Raw genomic sequence first — 19,761 nt, 5'->3', positions numbered from 1 at the left:
ATCAGGGGATTTGAAAAGAGCAGTAAAAGAGAAGCACATTCTGGACTGGCTGGGAGGGGAGGGGTGAGGCGAAGCCAGGCGAGGCGCCCCTCCATGTGAGTGACACTGAGTTGGCCATGACCACCAAGCCATGCCCACCATCACATGACCAAGCCACATCCACAAATTAGGCCACCCCCCATATAACCGGTTGTTAAGAAATTTGAATCCCACCCCTGCTTCTCAGGGAAAATCAGAAGGACCTCCCTTTTTCTGTCATTTCCTGACATCCTTTGACTGGGAGTGGGCATGCTTTATAAAAATGTGCAGGTGAATAATTAAAATAATAGCAAATTTGGCCAAAAAATAAAAAAATAAAGGATTATTACTGGCCAATTTACATTTTGCCCAATATTAAAATAAAATACTTTTGGATGTCCTGTAGTAATACTGTGGGCTCAGTACCACTAAGATATTCAGAGTGTAGTATCAAACCTCACCCCAAAATAAGACTAATCCCAGCCACCACCAGAACTAGCTTCAAATAACTTTTCAATACAGAAGGAGAAAAGCCCTTTACTATTTCATCACAATAGAATCATTTGCAAACCAAATAAAATATGACTCCAAGATACTTTTATTAAATTATTTTTTATTAGGCATACATGTCATGATTCATCAAGCCAAGCCTGTGTACATAATCCCTCTCAGCATTAAAAGAAGACAAGCTTTCCCTGTATATTTGAGAGGCAAGAATCCATACATGCCCACAGCCCAATTTAAGGTGCAGAAAGTTTTCTTGGGACTAGATTCATCTCTACTCCACTATATCTCTTCCAAAGAAGTCAGCAGAAAGAGGGGAGGGGAATAGAAGGGAGGGCAACCTATGAGCTCTCTGTAATGATCCATCCTGTAGAAAGGAATTAGAGGAATTGCAGTTTGGGCATTCGCTGCAGGTAGACCCTCCTCCCCATAAGGTGGATTGTGCCCTTTGGAAGAATTACTTCTCTGCTCCATATATAAACATTTGGTAGAAATCTGAATTTAGATCATTTTATTTCTGATGTAAAGAAAGAAAATATATGACAATGTTTCTACGGGGTTTTTTTTCCACATAGCTTTAATCGAGAAGCAAAGGAAGTTCTCTATTCTATTTTTATTATGATGTATATAAATGGCATCAAGTTCATTTAAATGTATAGAAAATATATAGAAAATATAAAAGATTATATGTATATAAAGCAATATCTCAAATACAATATTTAAATTCACTCCTAAACATGTGCATTTCTGAAGTTTCTGAAACCGTCCTTATTGCTTTAAAAATACTGCTTCAAAGCAGCAGCACATAATGAGTGTTAAGAAGAAATCTTTGTACCATTTATGTATTCAGAGTCACAGATAAACCAGCCAACTTCTAACCTCAACTTGTTTCTAATAACTTTTACACAAAGGAGGATACAAATTGTGCAAAGTGTCATCCACAGTTCTTCTGCCAGTCTTTCCTACACTTTGGACATAGCCTTTTTTTTTTGTTTAAAAAACACCTCATGTAATTTGCATTTGAATAATTTACAGATAATCCTTTTCTTGGTGTATATTACTATATATTGATATAAAAATGAGATGTGCCCTTTATTACTTCAAATGATTAGCAATTACAAAAACCTTTATCGTTCATCTTGTTTATTACACTTCTTGCTAGGAGAGTAAAGTTTGGCATCTGACACACAAAGAATTACGTGAAGAGGACTTTTCAGCTTACAAAACAAATGGAATATAAATTTTCATCCACTAATCAGCTTGATTCTTTCAACAAGAGGATGGATTTGCCTAACTTCTAATATTGATTTCAATATTTAGGCAAATAATATCAATTACATATTGTTCGTGCATCAAAACTGTGCAGTTTCGGTAAATCTGACTGAACAGAGCAAGGATAGTCTTTATTTTAGGCTAAGAGTCCAATTTACTGGGAGAAAATTTCTTGTGCAAACTTTGTTCAAATAAATAAGAGCTGTGTAAGCATCCTTGTTACTTGTTACACTTACTTGTCCCAGCTTCTGCCAACCTAGCAGATTAACAGAGTTGGAAGAGAACTTTATTTAGTCCAATCCCCCATCCAAGAAGGAGACCCTACACCATTTCTGACAAATGGCAGTCCAAATCTCTTCTTGAAAGTCTCAAGTGATGAAGCTCCCACAACTTCCAAAGGCTAGCTGTACCATTGGTTGATTGTTCTCACTGTCAGAAAATTTCTCCTTATTTCCAAGTTAAATCTCTCCTTGTTCAAAAGCATGTAAAAATACAAGTAGAAAAACAGGGATCACTAGCTTGGGAGTGGGTGTGTATTTGTTATGTATAGCATATATTTGTTCCATGATTCTTTTACGACTTGCATTTTATGAGTAGTGATATATTTATCATACAAATATATTGACAAATGTAAAATTCAGTGTCAAATACTTATCTTAGATCTATTTAAGCACTGCTTATTTTGTGATTTTGCACTGTAATAAAAAATAATTTCTGCTTCACACAAGGTTAGGGATTTCAAAAATTAATTCAGGTAAATTAAATACAGAATTTCAATAACTTTAAAACAGAAAATGAAAGGAGTATCTATTCTCTATGGAGCTGATTTAGAGAGACACTCCTTCATTGGCCTCTTTAAACTATTTTCCCCTTTTTGCAATGGAACAGGAATATATCACAGAATAACAGAGTTGGAAGGGACTTTGAGGCCTTCTAGTCCAACCCTTGCTTGAACAGAAGACCCTGCCTGTACCATTTCAGACAAATGTCTGTCTAGTCTCTTTTTGAAAGCCTCTAGTGATGGAGTACCCACAACTTTTGAAGGCAAGCCATTCCATTGATCGATCACTCTCACTATTCGAAAATTTCTCCTTAGTTCTAGGATACTTCTCTCCTTCGTTAGTTCCCATCCATTGCTTCTTGTCTTGCCTTTGACTCCCTCGTCTGCATGGGAGCCCCTCAAATATTGGAACATTGCTATCGTGTCTCCCCTAATCCTTCTTTTTTCTAAGACTAGACATACCCAATTCCTGCAACTGGTCTTCATATGTTTTTGCCTCTACTCCATAATATCCTTGTTGCTCTTCTCTGCACTTCTTCCATAGTCTCTTATTTATATTGTGGTGATCAGAATTGGATGCAGTACTCCAAGTATGGTCTTATTAAGACTGTAAAGTGGTACTAGAACTTCATGAGATCTTTATTCTATCCCTCTATTAATGCAGCCTAGGATTGCATTGACTGTTTTGGCCGCTGCTGCACACTTCAGATTCCTAGATGAAGAGAAGCAAAGGAAGTTCATACAGAGACATAGATCTGAAGTCTGCTGGGTCCCACTACAACAACGGAATGGAAACAAACTAATCAAGTTCTTGGCAACTTTTTATTGGTGCCTCAATTTGGATCTATTTCCTACTCAGCTTTGGTTAATCTCGGTTGCTGTAATGCTGATTTTTCCCTTTTGGAGCACCAATGCTTTCTGATGGACATGATGATTTCCCCCCCTGAATCAAAGAACACCTCTCACTATTTACCTGCCATCACATTGTGCTCAGAAACTAAATTTCACAGGTCTTTCAAGGCTTTGCAGTTCCCCTCATAGCAAACTGTCATTTTGGTGGGGAAATCACCTGAGGAATGCACAGAAGAAGTAAAAACATGAAGATGTGGGCGCTGATTAAATAGTTTTTGCATCTTCTTATTGATAATTAGAAGGAAGTATGGAGAAGTTTGAATTTAGCAGTGAGGCCAATGCCTGTGGACCTCAGGCAAACTATTTTTGAATGTTTGGGGAGGGGAACTGCAATTGTTCCTTTTGGCCTCCTTTTATGCCCTGCAATGTCTCTTGCTTCTTGAATAATTGAGATAAAAAAGATAAGACACATTAGTTTTGATGAAGCAGAAAAGCCATAGCAACATCCAGAGACCTTAAACTTCCAATCTTCCCTTTGGCTCACTATTTGACATAACTGCATCTCATCAAGCATAGCTGAATACATGGCCACAGTGTCGAAATGACGCTCACAAAGTCCGTTATCCTGGAAGGTCCACTTCTCTTCCCTCTGAGCAGAGTAGATGGTGAGATTTCAGCTGATGAAGGCAGTGAGAGAAGCTAAGGACAGGAAGCATTTCTAGGGTATACTATTGTATACATTGGCAATGTTTATGGTTTTGTAGATATATATTTCCTTCATCGAGACTGCCAAATTTTCAAGCAGAAGTAAGAAAACTTTGGGATAACAATATCATCTTACTTTGGGTTACAGAGTATCACTGAATATTGTATCAGCATTTTCAGGCTTCAACTGCTCCAAGGTATTCTGAAAAAAAGTACTTCATTATTGCTTCTTAATGAAAGACCCCCAGTTTTCCAGCCTCATTTTAGCATATTATTTTTAATCAACCTTTCCCTTATCTGACAACAGCTACACAAACCCAACAATCCATGTTAATACATATGTACAGATCTCCTGCTCACTTACCACTCCATGTTGAGCCTAGCTGCCATTTGGGGTGGATTATAATTATACTCAAACTGAAGATTGGAATATGGGAAAACAGAGTGATAAACAACTTGCCCTGAGGGTATATGGCAAAATGGATTAAATAAGATCTTAGAATTCTCTTGATCAGTTGCAGGTGCCCAACCTCCCATGTCACTTCACTAAAAATTGTTGGTAATTGTCAGGTAACCAGATTCTCCCCTGATTTTCACCAAAACAGGATATGCTAAACTCTCCAAAATGGAAAAAAAAATCTGATCCATCTTCTTAGTGATGTCATAGCATCACAGCTATGATTCTTACAGTTCTCAAACATCAACAAACTTATTTTTTTAAAAAACTGAATCCACAGAAAACTTATCTGTCCTCTGTTATTATCACCAAATGCATGTCAGCCTCCCCCAGGGACTCTGAATCATGTTGTTCCTGTTCTGCCTTGGTTGTGTTTATATTGCAAACATTAATATTTCATTAATACCACATTAGAGCCACCTAAAAAAAAAAATTCTTCCTTTCAATCATGTCCCATTCTGTGTGGACGTGTCCCTGCAAATTACTTGGCAAGAGTTTTCAGAAGTGATTTGCCATTGCCTCCTTCCAAGGGCTGAGAGAAAGTGATTGGTCCAAGGTCACCCAGCAGACTTTGTGATCAAGATTCATGGTCTTCCAGTTTCTAGCTTGATGCGTTAAGACTACACCAAATTACAATCAGATTACTAGAATAATTTCTTAGTCGTTTATTCTGCCTGAAACCTGTTTTTCTCTAGAACTATATGACTGTTATCTTTGGGGTTAAAAAGGCTGTAGACCAAATGAAAGATGACATCACCAACTATGGTTATAATTGTCAGGAAAAATAGTTCTATGAGCAAAGCTTAAGGAAACTCATTACCTCAGAGAAAAATTCACTCTTTCTAGCACTATCACATAGAAGAGGGCAAAAACTTTTCTTTCCTTGGCTGAGAAAGCATGTTCTAATGGGCTTCAATTATAAGATACAAATTTTCGTTGAAAACTAGGAAGAAGAGAAGAACCCATTCCCTCCAACCTTTGACAGAGATTCTTAAAGAAAAACTGGATAGCCATCTAGTGGGAATGCTCTTCCTTGAAGTTTCCTGGATTTTAAGAGAAAATAGCTTACAAGTAATTTTATGACAAATGCTTTTACAATTATAGGAAGCAACTCACCAGTGATATAGCTTTGGCAAAGTTCAAGCGAGCATACAGCATGATAGCAATGTCATTCTGACCTGCTTCTAGTGCAATGGAGAGAGCTGTGCTGCCATCCTACAGAAGAAGGTAAGAAGATACACATATGGCTGCAGTGATGGTGGGGCTTATGGGGGGGTGTCACTGTTTTTGTAAGGAGGAATTGTCATCATTTTGGTTGCCCTCCCACTTCCTGGAATTCCAGGAAATGCTATCTGGGACTGAGTCATACAGTTCTTTGAACATTAATACAGGGTAGTAGTTCAGGTATGGTATTAGACTTGCATCAGAGAGACGAGGTTCTTTACCATAGTTGGTTGACTCCAAGCCAATCATTTCCACTCACTCACTCTACTTTACAAGATTATGATTATGGAAGTAAAATTAGGAAATACCCCTTATGTATGCCATCTTGAGTGCCCTGACAAAATAGTATTAATGCAATAAATAAAACAAATTACTATTCTCCAACAGTGCTTACTGGAACATTGATTGATTGATCAATTAATCAATCGACTGATTGATCAATTGATTTGATTTATTGATGCCCATCTTATTCTTAATGTTCACCCCAAAGCCAAGAGAATCATCCCCTCCACCACCTATATGTAATAGCAAACAACTGTCTGATTTATTTTTCTTGGAAAGAGAATGTTTGGCAATGTGCACAATTCTCATTTTCCAATCACACACTTAGATAATAGTAAAATTATGGTAAATTATGGTAGAAGGCTCACCCAAACATAGGACCAAGGAGGTTGGTGTGTGTGTGGGATGTTAGGGTAGTATTACTTGAATTTAATAATCAAATGTGGAAGAATTTGATGATTTTATTCCCAATATGCCCTGCTTCCTTCTCTCTTTCTTTCCTAAGATTGAGCTGCAGTTATTCAATTATGAGAAAAAATTACTACGTGTTTCAAATAGTCCAGTACTAAACCTTGGCACTGAGTAAGACTTCTAATTTGCCTTGGCAACTGAATGAAATCTATTGTGCAGAGTTTTTCCTATGGGCTCTGAGATGGATGACAACCCAACAAACTCAGCAGCAGCAGCATAAGTCTAAGCAGGACTTACATTGTCTGTCTGGGCAACATCACACTCAGGGGTAGCCAATAGCAGGCGGACAATCTCAGCATGGCCATGTTCACAGGCACACATCAGTGCAGTAGAGCCATCATCATCTTGCAAGTTGACATCTGCGGCACTTGCTAACAAGGCACGTACCATCTCAAGACGCCCATGACTGACAGCTAACATCAATGCAGTCTGCCCAGCCTGTAGGAGTTGGGAGAAAAACCAAAAGAGTTAAGGGGCTGCCAAATGCAGGGTAGGGAAAAGCCTGTTGCAATGCCTAGCTCTTAAAAACCATGTGTATTAAGAACAATCTAAAATATTGAAGATGCACAAATTCTATTCAGATTTTGTATATCTATTGAAGCCAGTTAACAGCATTTTAAAAGATTTTGAAAAATTTCCATGTACTCATGTGAGAGTATGATTACTACTTTCTGGTTGTCACTATCATCCTCATTATTATCCTTCCAATTTTGCAAGAATCTATTGGTAAAGTTAGTACCTGGTTGGCTTTGGCATTCACATTGCCCTTTTTCAGCAGCTGCTTAATAGTCTCCATGTCACTCTCTGTCTGAGAGGCAGCCAGTGCTGTGAGCATGATGGCTGTATAGCCAGCTTTGTTCTGTTGGTCCACATGACACAAACCTACAATAACAAGACTGTATTAGAAAACTTCATCCTTCTGGAAATAAATATTTGAATATTGTGGGTTCCACAATTTCAAATGAGCTCTGGGAAGCAGTGGTAAAATTTGTTTATAATGTCTCTAAGAAAAGAGATATCATAAATGGAAGTTACTGGAGAGAGTCCACTATTATCTATCTTTCTTTGGTCAAAAATCTATGAAACCTCTATTTTAAACCCCAACATGGTAAACATCTTTTAAGGAAGATCCAATATGATAGTACATTTCACATATATACCAAATAGTTGGTAACATCAGAGAAATATGCAAAGTGTATGGAAAGGTGTTGGGTTATGTCAGGAGGCACTATGCAGGGAATAGTACCCTCCTGACACAACCATACATCTTTCCTCTGGGTTTCCCAAATAGTTGGCCTTATGACCATCTCCTATATATCAATCAATCAGAATAGAGCTGGAAGGATCTTGGAGGTCTTCTAGTTCAGCCCCCTGCTCAAGCAGGAGACCCTATACAATTTCAGACAGGTGGCTGTCCAGCCTCCTCTTAAAAACCTCCAGTGATGAAGCACCTATTTGTACTGTTTTTGGAAAAATCCTCACCCCTTGCATTAGACCTAACCATTTCCTGCCAAAGTTCCAGCCCTCCAGGTTCTCCCTAATAGACTGCTGTGCTGCTGTGACCAGAGCATTGATCTGTGAATTGGGACATTCAGCTTTAAACATTTGCATTGAGTGGTCTTGATGAGTCTCTTTCCCTTCAGCCTCTTTTACTTTATAGGGTGATTGTCAGTGCAAAGTTCAAATCTAAATTCCATGGAGGACTTCCGGTTTGAGCTTCTTCAGCGACAGACCGAAACCTCATCTCTGCGAGGCTTCGATCCGTGCTCACCGCTGGAGCGCCCCGAGCCGGCTGGTTTTGGGGCTAAGCCACTCCGTAGAGGTGGTGAAGAAGGGGGAAACTGCCCGCAGGGTTGAGGAGAGCCGCATCTCTCCTCCCCAGCTGGCCATTACTCCCTTTCTCGAAGGCGGTTGTAGCTGTGGTCAGAAATGGCCCCCAGAAAGAAGAACTCGACCGGAAAAGAATGTGCAGAAGGAAGATAAGAAGAGAAAGTTTTGGTTGACCGGGTCAAACAGCAAAAACAACAAATAAGGTACCCTGGAATTGAAACTATTAAAAAAAAAACAATAACATTGTTCCCTAAGAAGATTTTTAAGCTGCGAAGGAGAGAGAAAAAGGAAAAGATTTGGTTTTATTTCTCCTTTTCCTATACTGACAGCTAAGAGACTTAAGCAAGAAATTGGAAAAAAATCCACTTTGATATTAATAGGCATTTAATGCTGAAAATAAAAAGTCAAAGGGATAATAAAGATTTCTGGATAATCAAAAGCTTTTGAAAACTGGAAAGGAGAGAAAAAGAATAAAAGGGCAGGATATGGAAGGGACGAGACTGCCTGGAATTAAAAAGAATTTACAGCAAAATCTTAACAAGACTTCCAAAAGGATACATTTTAACTGAAATATCGCAACAAAAACCCCAGGAAGAGAAAGTCGAAAAAGAAATAAGAAGAAATAACTTGGGACTGTTTGGATTACTTGATGATTTCTGCATTTTTGATTATTGTATTTGAATGACTAAAATCAATCGGGTGGTTGTTTAAAACTGTTTAAAATGGCTCCACTTTTAGAAGAACTGAAAATGAAACTTAAAAAGTACAAAGAAGATGCACAAGAAGCAAGAGGTTCTTTTGGCTTCGTATTTCAGTTTTTAGAAATGGAGATTTGGAAATGAGAAACAACAAGAAATGCCTGCAGAACAAGAAGATTGCGACAAAGAAGAAGCCATCTTTAATGAACAAGTAATCTTAGGTGGGGGGAAAAAAGGAAAGTGGGGAAAGAGAATGGAAAGTTTAAGATTGGGAAAAACAACTCCCCCCCCGTCCCCCCAAATAGAGTGAAAAATAAGTACAAAATCAGAAAGCAACAGAAGAGGGAAATGCAGAAGAGAGAATTAGAAGTAGGGAGACAAAGGGGTAAAAAGGGGAGGGAGAAGATGAGAAGGAAGAAAGAAAGGAAAAGAAGATATAAAGGACAGAAACAAAATATAGAGAAACAGGGCCTATTTAGAGATAATGGGCGAAAATTTAATGGAAAGGGGGATTCTGCAAAGGTACATAAGATAGTGTTGTTATATTAGAAACAGAAATAATTTTAGAAAATATGAAACAATGTATGATTAAAATGTTTGATAAAATAGCTATTGTAATTCAGTGGAATGCTTGTTAATAAATAAATGTAACAAAATGAATATTTAATAATTTACAAAACATATGTGAAGAGAAATAAGGGAAAATTAATTATGGAGATTATATGTGTCTTTAAGGAAGTATGATATTTAATTGAAGTGTTAAAGATGTTAAGATTTTAATGATAGAACTGAATTGGAATGGAATGAGGGTTTATAATCTTTTTTTTTTTAAGAATATAGTGCGTATTATAAGAATGTACCAAACAGAATTTGATTGGAAGTTATGTATTATGTATTATATTGAAGGTCATAACCTTAAGGTATATATTGAAGTTTAAATAAGAGTTGAATGGATGTAATTAAAATATATAAAGGTGTCATACTCCAATTAGTAACTACAGAACATTTGTTTAATGAGAAAAGATAATATGAAATTGAAACAGAACAGACAAAAGTATAAATACAATGATTTGAATTGAGATGATATAATCAAAATAAAATTGAGAAAATTAAAAGAGGGGAAAAACTATATAGAAAATGTAGAATAATATAAGATATGGAATAGAACACAAAAAGGAGCATGAAATTGAATTTTGTGTCTGTATAAAGAAGTTCAACCCGGGACCATGCTATTTTCAAAAAAGACGTTTTACTTGTATTTTGTATGTGTGAAAACCCAAATAAAATTTTATTGAAAAAGAAAAATCTAAATTCCATGGAGGATGGAAGTATGTTGAATGTAAATAAATCCAAGCAGAATTAATGCGAAACCAGTACATGCCACAGGGTGCCTACAGAAGGTTCCTTGGTTCATAACAGGTTTTCTGCATCATTTAATTTTTAAAAGAAGATTCTCCTAGTTTAAAACAGGAACAGAAAAGCAAATACATGGTAAGGCAAAATGCCAACCAATTGCTTCATATTTATTTCATAAATATCTAAGACTGCTCTATAGCCTTTTCAGAAAACAAAAGTTAGAGAGGCTGAAATGCAGGGATTGGTTGGAAATCTGCCAAATCTATCCTGGTTGGGGATGGGGGTCAAAGTTAAATTAGGAGAGGGAAGAAGGCGGAGCCTCCTCGCTGACGGACCATAGATCACGACTCTCTGCGGCTATGGTCTGTGCTCTTTTGTTGGAGAGCCCCAATCATTATGATTAGGGGCTGAAGCTGCCTTGGAGGGGCGGTGGAGTAAGGGGAAGCCATAAGCCAGGTTGAGGGGAGCCACATCTCCCCTCCTGGGCTTGGTCTTTTTCCCCCCGAAGACGACTGCAGCGGTGGTTTAAAATGGCCACCCCGAAGAGGAGGACTCAGCTGGACTACGATTTGTGCAGGAGGGAAGAAAGAGGTGGATAACATCTGAACCAGGACAACTGGGTGACACAACTAAACAAAAGTACCCCGGGATTAAGGTAACATGGAATTTTTAAGAAAAGAAAAGTGAGCGGCAAAATTACAAAGGGACAGGAAAAAAAATAAGAAAATATTTTTGACAGCTAAGCGGGGCTTCGAACTGGGAAAGGAAGAAGCTGGAACTAAAGATTTAACTAAATTGGACTCAAATATTTTGGGGATATAAACAGACATAAAATAAAGCTGGACTTAAGATTGTCAAAAAATAATAATAATAAAGTTTACAAATTGGAGACTGGACTGTGCTGGAATACTGAGGCTCGAAAAACCCTAAATAAAGAAATAGGGGAAAAAGGTGAAGACTTTGTATAATGGAGAGTGCCACCTTTTGACAAAAACTTGAGCTCAAACAAAACGGAAAGCATCCTGTTTCTGAATGAACTTGTGTGGATATAACATTAAAGTAATATTGAAACAAAGTAAGAATTTTAGAAAGTGAAAGCAGAACCAGAATAAAGGAAAAAGCAAGGAAAGACTGACTGTGGGATTGATTGATGTTTTTGGTATAAACCCTGGGCTGGAATAACTGAGAACTTTAGAAAATTGAAAGAAGAAAGAAGGAAAGTAAAAGTGGGTTTTTTGTGTGGACTTTAACAATCATAAAATATAAGAGTGTATAATGATGACATTTCTTCGGGAATTAAAAATGGAACTTAAAAATATGACAGAATTACTACAGGAAAGAGGCAAATCACTTTGCTCTGTGTTAGAAAAAATGGAAATGGCGACTGAAGAACAAGAAGAAAGAGCTTCAGAGGAGGAGGAGTCGATTCAAGGAGAAGACATTTTAAATAGACAATTAACACAAAGAACACTACAAAGAAGTGGGGAAAGAAGGAAGGTTAAAAAGTTGAGATTTAAGAAGGCAATCAAAAGGGGGAATACCTGTGAAGTCAGGAAGGGCAGAAAGACCCAGCAGAAAAGGGGAAAGGAAGATATTAAGAAAGAGAGGGATATAAACTGGAATGAGAAGAGGGGGAGGAGAAGCAGTAAGAAACAGGTGCATGAAATAAAGAAATACGGAAATAGTAAAATGTTGAAAATAAATTGTTTTTTCAGAGATAATGGTTGATGAATTAAAAAGGGGATTCTGCAGGGTGACAAGGGGTAATAAGAATATTTCTGCAATTAAAAATATTTAGAAAATAGGATAATATAGATACTGATAACTCTTATTAAAAATCAAGGGGGGGAAATATGCTGCGGAATCCAAATGAAAAGATGTAATGATGATTATTGTAACTTCTTAAAAATAATGGTTTATTGGGAATCAAGATGAGGGAATAAAGGTATATTTTAATTATTGAGGTGTCACATTCAAAGCAGTAAAAGGGGGGAAACCTATACGTTTTTTTTTTTAGTGTTAAAATTTGTATTAATCTAGAATTTATAAAAAGAATGTGTAATGGAAAGGGAATATGACAGACTAAAGAACCAACTAAATTAATAAGTTAACATAGACTATTAAAAGCAAGGAGAGATATTGGTAACTTTATTATTATTACTAATTATTATTATTATTATTAGGCAAACACATATTGTTTATCTTTATTTTTAAAATAAATATTAAAGGATTATATTTGAAATAATTGAAATGAAACAAAAAGATGTTTCGATTGAGATTAATGAAAGAGGCTAGAATTAATGTGTTTGTTTCTCTCCTTACTGAAAATTTGGAATGGAAAAGGTAATAATAGAATTAAGTATGCATATATGAATGTATAAATGCTGTCATATTTGTATGTAAAGGTGATGACCCAGAAATATGCTGTCCACTAAAAAGAGATTTTTGTTTTTAAAAACTGAATAAAATTTGTTTAAAAAAAAAAGTTAAATTAGGAGAGGAGAAACCTTCCTGGGGGGTTAAAAACAGCATCAGGCAGCAATCTCTGCAAATTATGTCAATGTGGCAATTCTGTCAAATAATCTATAGGAATTATTTTTTAAGTTGGCAAATCATTTTGTTCATGACAGCAACCCAACACATTCTCAGAATTCAAACTGTCCTCACCAGCCTAAAGTGGATCCTGGCTCCCCTGGCTTGAAAGTCATCCTAGGCTCTAGAGCCCCAAGTGCCCTGGGAAATTGACTGCTATTGCTGTTCATTTAGATGGGCTATTCTGACAAAGGCTCCCTCCCTTTCTTCTGTCCCCACCTACCAGTTTCAATTAGTTTTGCAACAAGGGGGAAGTTGGAATGCGAGACTGAATAATGCAGGGCCGTGTTGCCATTGGCATCCGCCATATTGATGATGAATTCTAGCAACTGCGGGGAAACAGCCCGGAAATCTGTCAAGTGCAGCGAGATCAAATCTGGATCGGCTTCTTTGTGGCAGGAAAGCTTGAGCCAATAGTGGAGCATTGAGGTATAGGCTAATTTCTGCCAGGGTACATATAAGAAAAAGAAATAACAGGAGAGGTAGGTAAGAAATTGTTAGGGCCCATTTTTGCATGCTGTCTTCATGGCTGAATGTTCTGTGCTTTTTCAGTATTTCCATTGCTTATTATATTCTGGCAAATGGGCAGGGTATCAGAGACATTATTTTAAATACCCACCCCAACTTTAGAAATAAATATATATCCAGATAAGCTAACACTTATAATTAAGGAAAATGAAGAAACTGAATATTTTTTGACTTGGGACTTATTTTGTCAATGGTTAGCTGACAAAAAAAGGAGTTAGAAACAGGGAAATATATGAAAGGATTAATGATTTACAGAAGATATGTTAACTTGGTTAAAAAATAGTATGATTATTATGATTATTAACATTAGTATAATTGACATTAATGCAATGAATGTTATTATAAATACTGTGATTATTATTTCCTAAAATGATTTGTACCCAGACAACTGAAATTGGAATTTTTGTATGTTATAAAATAAAATAAAAACTTATTACAAAAATAAAAGAAATAAATGTATACCGTCTCTTCATCCATTTGTGGATTCGAACTCTCTAAGTATTTCTGAAGAACTGCACAAGCTGAAAGCAACTCCTTGCTGAGACCCAACCTGGTAATTGAAAAAAAGTGAAAAAAGAGGGACATTTTAGCCCCTGTCTGTTTTTATATATATTACTAATGCTAGTATTTAGTATTATGTGCGGAAAACTGGGTTTTTGTTCTCTCCTCACTTTTCCTTTTTCATGGCTATAAGGAAGAGTTAAGCAGGATTCATTTTCAGTTCTCATAATTTTGTGTTGTTTTTTAACTTTGAACAAGATCCTGTATTTTGAAAAAATATATACTTATTTTAGAGAGCCAGTTTGGAGTAGTACTGTATTAAGGTTCCAGAATAGAAACCAGGAGACTGATTTCTAATCCTGTCTTTGGCATGAAGCTACCTTGGGCCAGTCACTCTCTCAGCTCTAGAAAAGGGGGAATGGCAAACCACCTCTGAAAAACCTTGCCAAGAAAACTGCAGGGATTGACTGATCTGAAAATCAGATACAATTGAAGAAGAAAAATGTTTATTTTAAAACCAGTCAGCATTCTAATTCAGTTTGTGGTCAGCTTGTTTATTAATTCATTGGAAGTGTGCTTATAAATCAAGTGGAAGGGGGAGGAAAAAGAGGGAATATATCAACTAAGTTTTTGATCAAGATTACATAGAGCAATAATCCTAAATTGTGGTTTAGCATTAAATTAGGAAGTTTCTCTGAGAGGGAAAATTAATACAGAGCATTTACAGTGAATTGTTCTGTTTTGTGCTAATTCAGGGTTATAATTCAATGACAGTTGTGCAACAACTGTTACAGCCCTTACAATACAACATATAGAGAGTTATTTTACTCAAGAAGAAAAGAACTCTGAAACTGTTTCCAGGACAGCATTGGGTAAAACAGGGGTGGGTAAAACATTTTGTGATGCTCACATATCCTATTATCAAATAACAATAGTGCAATTTCAGCGGGGTTTTGTGGGGTTGGGAAGTTTGGGGTCAGAAGAATAGCCTGTTAATCTGAATGTATGATGATAGATGCAGGTCAACTTTAAATTGCTTTTAAAGAGTTGAGGGGTGGAATTAATGGCTATGTAAAGCATACAGTGCATAGTGCAGACTCTCAAGAGCTCTGAAGATGTCCAAACTAGTGATTACCCAGTTTTGTCTGCTGGTTCCTTGCTGGGACCTTCTGCTGTGGTCATTTTCCCCACCTCAACAGGTACTCCAGGATGTAATATATCTGTGGTTATTCCAGAAAGCTTTGGAGCTTCAGCTACAATTCCTTGCCCAGCAGGAAGGCCCTCACTTGCCTCATGGTATTCACTCTCAGTACTTTCATTGTCTGAGATGTTCTCAGCTGTGCTGGAGTCCTCAGAAGAGGTAGACTCATACCTGGAACAACACAGCCAAAAAAAGTCTGAGAAAGTTCTCCAGATTCTCTTCAGAACAGAAAGACACTATTGCAAACCCTGGCTGTGTGCTACCACTGCATTTCAAGAATGAAGAACTTCAGAGATGCCAGGTGACTTGGGATCTTGCAGGTCACAATGGGACAATGGAAACCTGTCTTGGTACAAATGGCAACTTACAATAAAAGCAGCAAGGATAAGTAGAGCTCTCACCCAATGATAGATTATGATAGGACTTCTAAGCAAACTCTGATAAAATTGTTCAGTTGTTGTGTTTCTTTGAGGTGAAGATGGCATATTGCTTCTTTGAACTCCAAATTAAAGATTACAGAAGGAAACAAGTCCTGTATGCCTTGTTTCCTCAATTAAGGAATTGAGGAATGAACTGGGGAATTGAGGAATGAAGTGGGAGCTTCCCATTTTCTTTATAATTCTGAAACTGAGATTTACCCTCCATTGACACCCACAAACTGGAGGCTCTTCTTGCTAGTCACTATTTCTGTAGGTTCTTCCTTCTTCTTCATAATTGACCGGATCCCTGCAGTAGATGAAGCTATGGAGAAAAAAATGAAGGTAGTAATATCAACTTGTCAGAGGATTCCATGGCACCTTTCACCACCACCACCCCTTCTTACCTTGATCCTCCTTCTGAACATCCAGTTTAGGTTCTTGAGAGAGGCAAGGAACCACTTGGAGGGAGTCAAGAAGGGAATCTTCAGTTTTCTCTAGTGATTCTTTGGGCTCTGAAACAGGAGAGTGGCAACAGATTGCTGCCCCTTGGATGTCTTTTTGATTATGTAGTATCAATATTGCTGTTTTGTGGTTTCACATTAAGGAATGCAATATTGCTCCATGTATGTAATACATGGCTTGATTACAACCTGGCCAAGTGCCATATAATAATTTAACATTCCAAGCCTGGAAAACAGGGAACAATATATACAGGTAGTTCTCAATGTACAACCATCACTGAGCCCAACATTTCTGTTACTAAGCAAGACAGTTGTTAAATGAGTTTTACCCCACTTTAACAACCTTTATTGCCACAGTTGTTAAGTGAATCTGGCTTCCCCATTGACGTTGCTTGTCAGCAGGTCGCAAAAGGTGATTACACAGCCTGGGACACTGCAACTGTCATAAATACATGCTAGTTGGCAAGAGTCTGAAGTTTGATTATGTGACCATGTGAATACTGCAATGGATGTAAGTGTGAAAAATGGTGATAAGTCATTTTTTCAGTGCTGTTGTAACTTCAAATGGTTACTAAACAAATGGTTATAAATTGAGAACTACCTTTATGGAACTTTTTTTATACACAAGGAATATTCCCTCCTTGTATTAAGCTATGATGTTTTTTTACCAACATTCATAAATTCACAACATCATAATAATTTGTAAAAAATGTAGAGATGTATTGATATTGAAAGAAATAGCATAAGACAAAGAATTATGTGTTCTGCAAATGAATAGTAAAGTTATATGGAAAAAAGAATAAAAGAAACTTGTAGTCAAGTATCTTTCAGGCTATGCCCAATATATGGGCTTATCTTGGCTCCTCTGTGAAGATTGGTTCTTCATCTAGTTTCCAGAAGAGCACCCTTGTGATTAAATTGGAGATTATGCCTCTAGTTTAACAGATGCTCACCCACTATTAGAGTAGCTAATATAATTTTCCTATTTTGGGGATGGTAGCACATTTGGAGTTCTGTAAATAATAACTTCTGCATTTTTACCGATGGCTGCTGAGAAGCTTGCACATTCACATTATGGGGTCAGCAGAATCAAGCTGCTTAACATCCCACCCACATCCCCTCTGCCATGAGATACTCCCTGTTATTGTCTTTTTTTCAATACATTTCCAAACTGAAGTTGACTGCAGCCACAAAAAAGATTATAAAGCCCACTAGAGGCCAAAAAATGAAAATCAATCCAGGCGATTGGAGTTTTGCTTAAAGATAGGGCAGTTCTGCTTCCTTTAAAAAAATAATTTGGTAATATAAACAGTCATTTCAACTGTATCATGGGGGATATAAAGAAAATATTCATGGACACATGCAATCAAGCATTATGTTGGAGCCTGGATGCAATGCTACTTAAATATATAGAGATTGTTTTATTTACTGTATTTTACTTACTCGTTCAGTCAAATTCTTGGCCAGCTTCCTCTCTTAAAAACCATTTTCTAAATGCATAGGTTTGCTGCATAATTTATTATATGAAAGTTATCCCTTAAATTTAATCAAACTTCTATTATGAATATAAGCTGTTAGTTTTGCCATTGCTACGTAATCTCCAAGTTTAAGTTTCCAAATTGATATAGTCAATAACAGATCTGTTTTCCAATAGTCTGCTAGGTTTATCCTCCCCATTATAAACATGTATCTTCATAAACTATAACATTTTTGTTAAAATTTCTTGGAATTACATCTAGTAAAAGCAAAATGTGGTTTCAATTTTAAAAAATCTAAAATTTCTTTCCAGTATTTTTTTTAACTTTGTACAAGTCCATCACATATGATAAAATGTTCCTTCTGTATCATTACATTTCTAGTATTTTTTACTATATTATGGGTTTATCTTGGCAAATACCAGTTTTCTCTTAAGTTGTAACTTGGGATGAATTCTATAGATTTGCATTTAGTCATACCAGGCATTGGCTGTTTTAAAAGAAGCAATGGTTCTAGCTGGAATGATACAGAGAAACTAAACTAACAGTTAAGTATAATAACAGTTTGTCTCTTTGTGACATTAGGGACAGAGAGTTGAAAGATATTAGGAGAATAGATAAATAAACAATTAAACATGTCACTCAGCAGGTGACAACACGTAGACAATTTTAGCTGATTTTGAAAAAAGGCACCTCAAAAGATCACTAGGAAATCCCATAGCTGAATGCAAGATTGGGAAATTGAAAGCAACATCCTTAAAGACGACAATGGTAAATCACTTCTGTATTGTTTTCAAGCAACTAGATATATTTGTCCAAACAGCCACCAGAAATCAAACTTGACTTGAGGGAGTCTTTAGTTTTAATTAGACATCTCAGGAAAATAATATGTTCACCAGTGTTTGCTGGTTTAATCAAGGCTATCATCTCCTTGCCTTTGTCTACAATTTCCATTCAGCAACCACCGGAAGAAACTTACGTCAAGTCATGAGTTATTTTAAGGAATTGTTTTCTTTTAGTCCTGCTACCCCACAACAAAGCAGGGATTACAGGAGTGGGATGAACATTTTTTCTATCATCCTGCAGACCACCCCTTGCAATAGACCCCAAGCAATGCAGTTATTCCACAAGCAACACTCACTGCTCTGAAAACAAAAGTCCCTTTCTGCAATCAACTGTACAACTGCAGCAGGAAGATGATCAGACAAATAAGATCTTAGGGAAACCCTAAAGACACATTGATCCACAGAGGCTCAGTTGGCTTTCATGTTGCAACTTTGCAACAGCTGGAAAAGCTCCCAATGTTTATCCAGGTCCTGATGCCAAGAATGTAGGCTGCTCATCCCAAGGGAGTTCTACCTCATGTTGGAGATTCTGCTGTGATTTCCACATGCAGAGTTAAGAATACACCAAGTACCAGCAGAGAGCTAAGAAAAGAATTGTGAGGCAGAGTTGTATCCTCCAGAGATTTGTAGCTTAGTCTAATTCTGAGCCTAAGGAAGCATTTCTGGCCCACCTCATAGGTCTATTGGACAAAGGTAACTTTAGCTTATCTTCATCATAACTTCAGCTTCCAATAATCTTTTTGCTCAAGAATATTTGACCTCCCCACTGGAAATTCCACAGACTATTTTAAAACTGCCTTTTTGTTTTGCTCCTACTATAAATTGTGGCCAAAAAGCCAATTCCTTCTATGAATGCTTCTTTTAAGATTAAAGTTGTGTGAGAAAACAGTTGAATTTTGCAATAAATTTGCAGGCCCGGCTTTAACATTTTTCTCCTGACTTTGACAAAGGGATTCTGCCAGAATTTTTTATCTCTCTAAAGACTATGGAAATCAGTCTTTTGTCCTGACTATTTTTAATAGGTCCAGATATAAACTGATATAGTGCTGTGTGTCATTTTAAACATTATGTGCATGAACTGAACTTTTTATAAGGTAATATTCCAGTTAAAGGAAAATACATAAGCAAAATATCAACCCTGGCCCCAGAAACGAGACAGGCTACCACTTTCCTAGTCTTTCAGAAGAGTTTGAAGACCTGACTCTGCTGACTTGCTTGCGCCTGACTTGGAGTGGAGTAGCAACCTTAGGGTTGGCAAACTGTCTTGAAGGGCCCCCCACTTTTAACTT

At 36.9% G+C, this 19,761-nt stretch overlaps 1 protein-coding gene across 3 annotated transcripts in view; it reads right to left on the bottom strand.

Annotated features, from left to right (window-relative positions):
• Positions 1 to 611: 611 nt before the first annotated feature.
• Positions 612 to 19,761, bottom strand: part of KANK2 (KN motif and ankyrin repeat domains 2) — a 107,806-nt gene continuing 88,656 nt past the window's right edge. For 2 of the 3 annotated variants that reach the window (XM_026716806.2, XM_087925997.1), the window contains exons 5-13: positions 16,096 to 16,203; positions 15,911 to 16,013; positions 15,207 to 15,443; positions 14,033 to 14,120; positions 13,266 to 13,485; positions 7,306 to 7,448; positions 6,804 to 7,004; positions 5,706 to 5,804; positions 612 to 4,334 (exon numbers count right to left, since the gene is read on the bottom strand). In XM_026716806.2, the coding sequence (XP_026572591.1) occupies positions 4,275 to 4,334; positions 5,706 to 5,804; positions 6,804 to 7,004; positions 7,306 to 7,448; positions 13,266 to 13,485; positions 14,033 to 14,120; positions 15,207 to 15,443; positions 15,911 to 16,013; positions 16,096 to 16,203 (1,259 nt within the window). In that variant the 3' untranslated portion in view covers positions 612 to 4,274. The remainder of the gene's footprint in view (positions 4,335 to 5,705; positions 5,805 to 6,803; positions 7,005 to 7,305; positions 7,449 to 13,265; positions 13,486 to 14,032; positions 14,121 to 15,206; positions 15,444 to 15,910; positions 16,014 to 16,095; positions 16,204 to 19,761) is intronic. The other variant, XM_087925998.1, reaches the window with a different exon arrangement.

This window comes from Pseudonaja textilis, chromosome 2 (assembly GCF_049901715.1).
Source record: "Pseudonaja textilis isolate UNSWEBS1 chromosome 2, rPseTex1.2, whole genome shotgun sequence".
NCBI lineage: Eukaryota > Metazoa > Chordata > Lepidosauria > Squamata > Elapidae > Pseudonaja > Pseudonaja textilis.
Note: the sequence above shows the minus strand (reverse complement) of the source record. Positions and strands in the feature narration are given on the sequence as shown.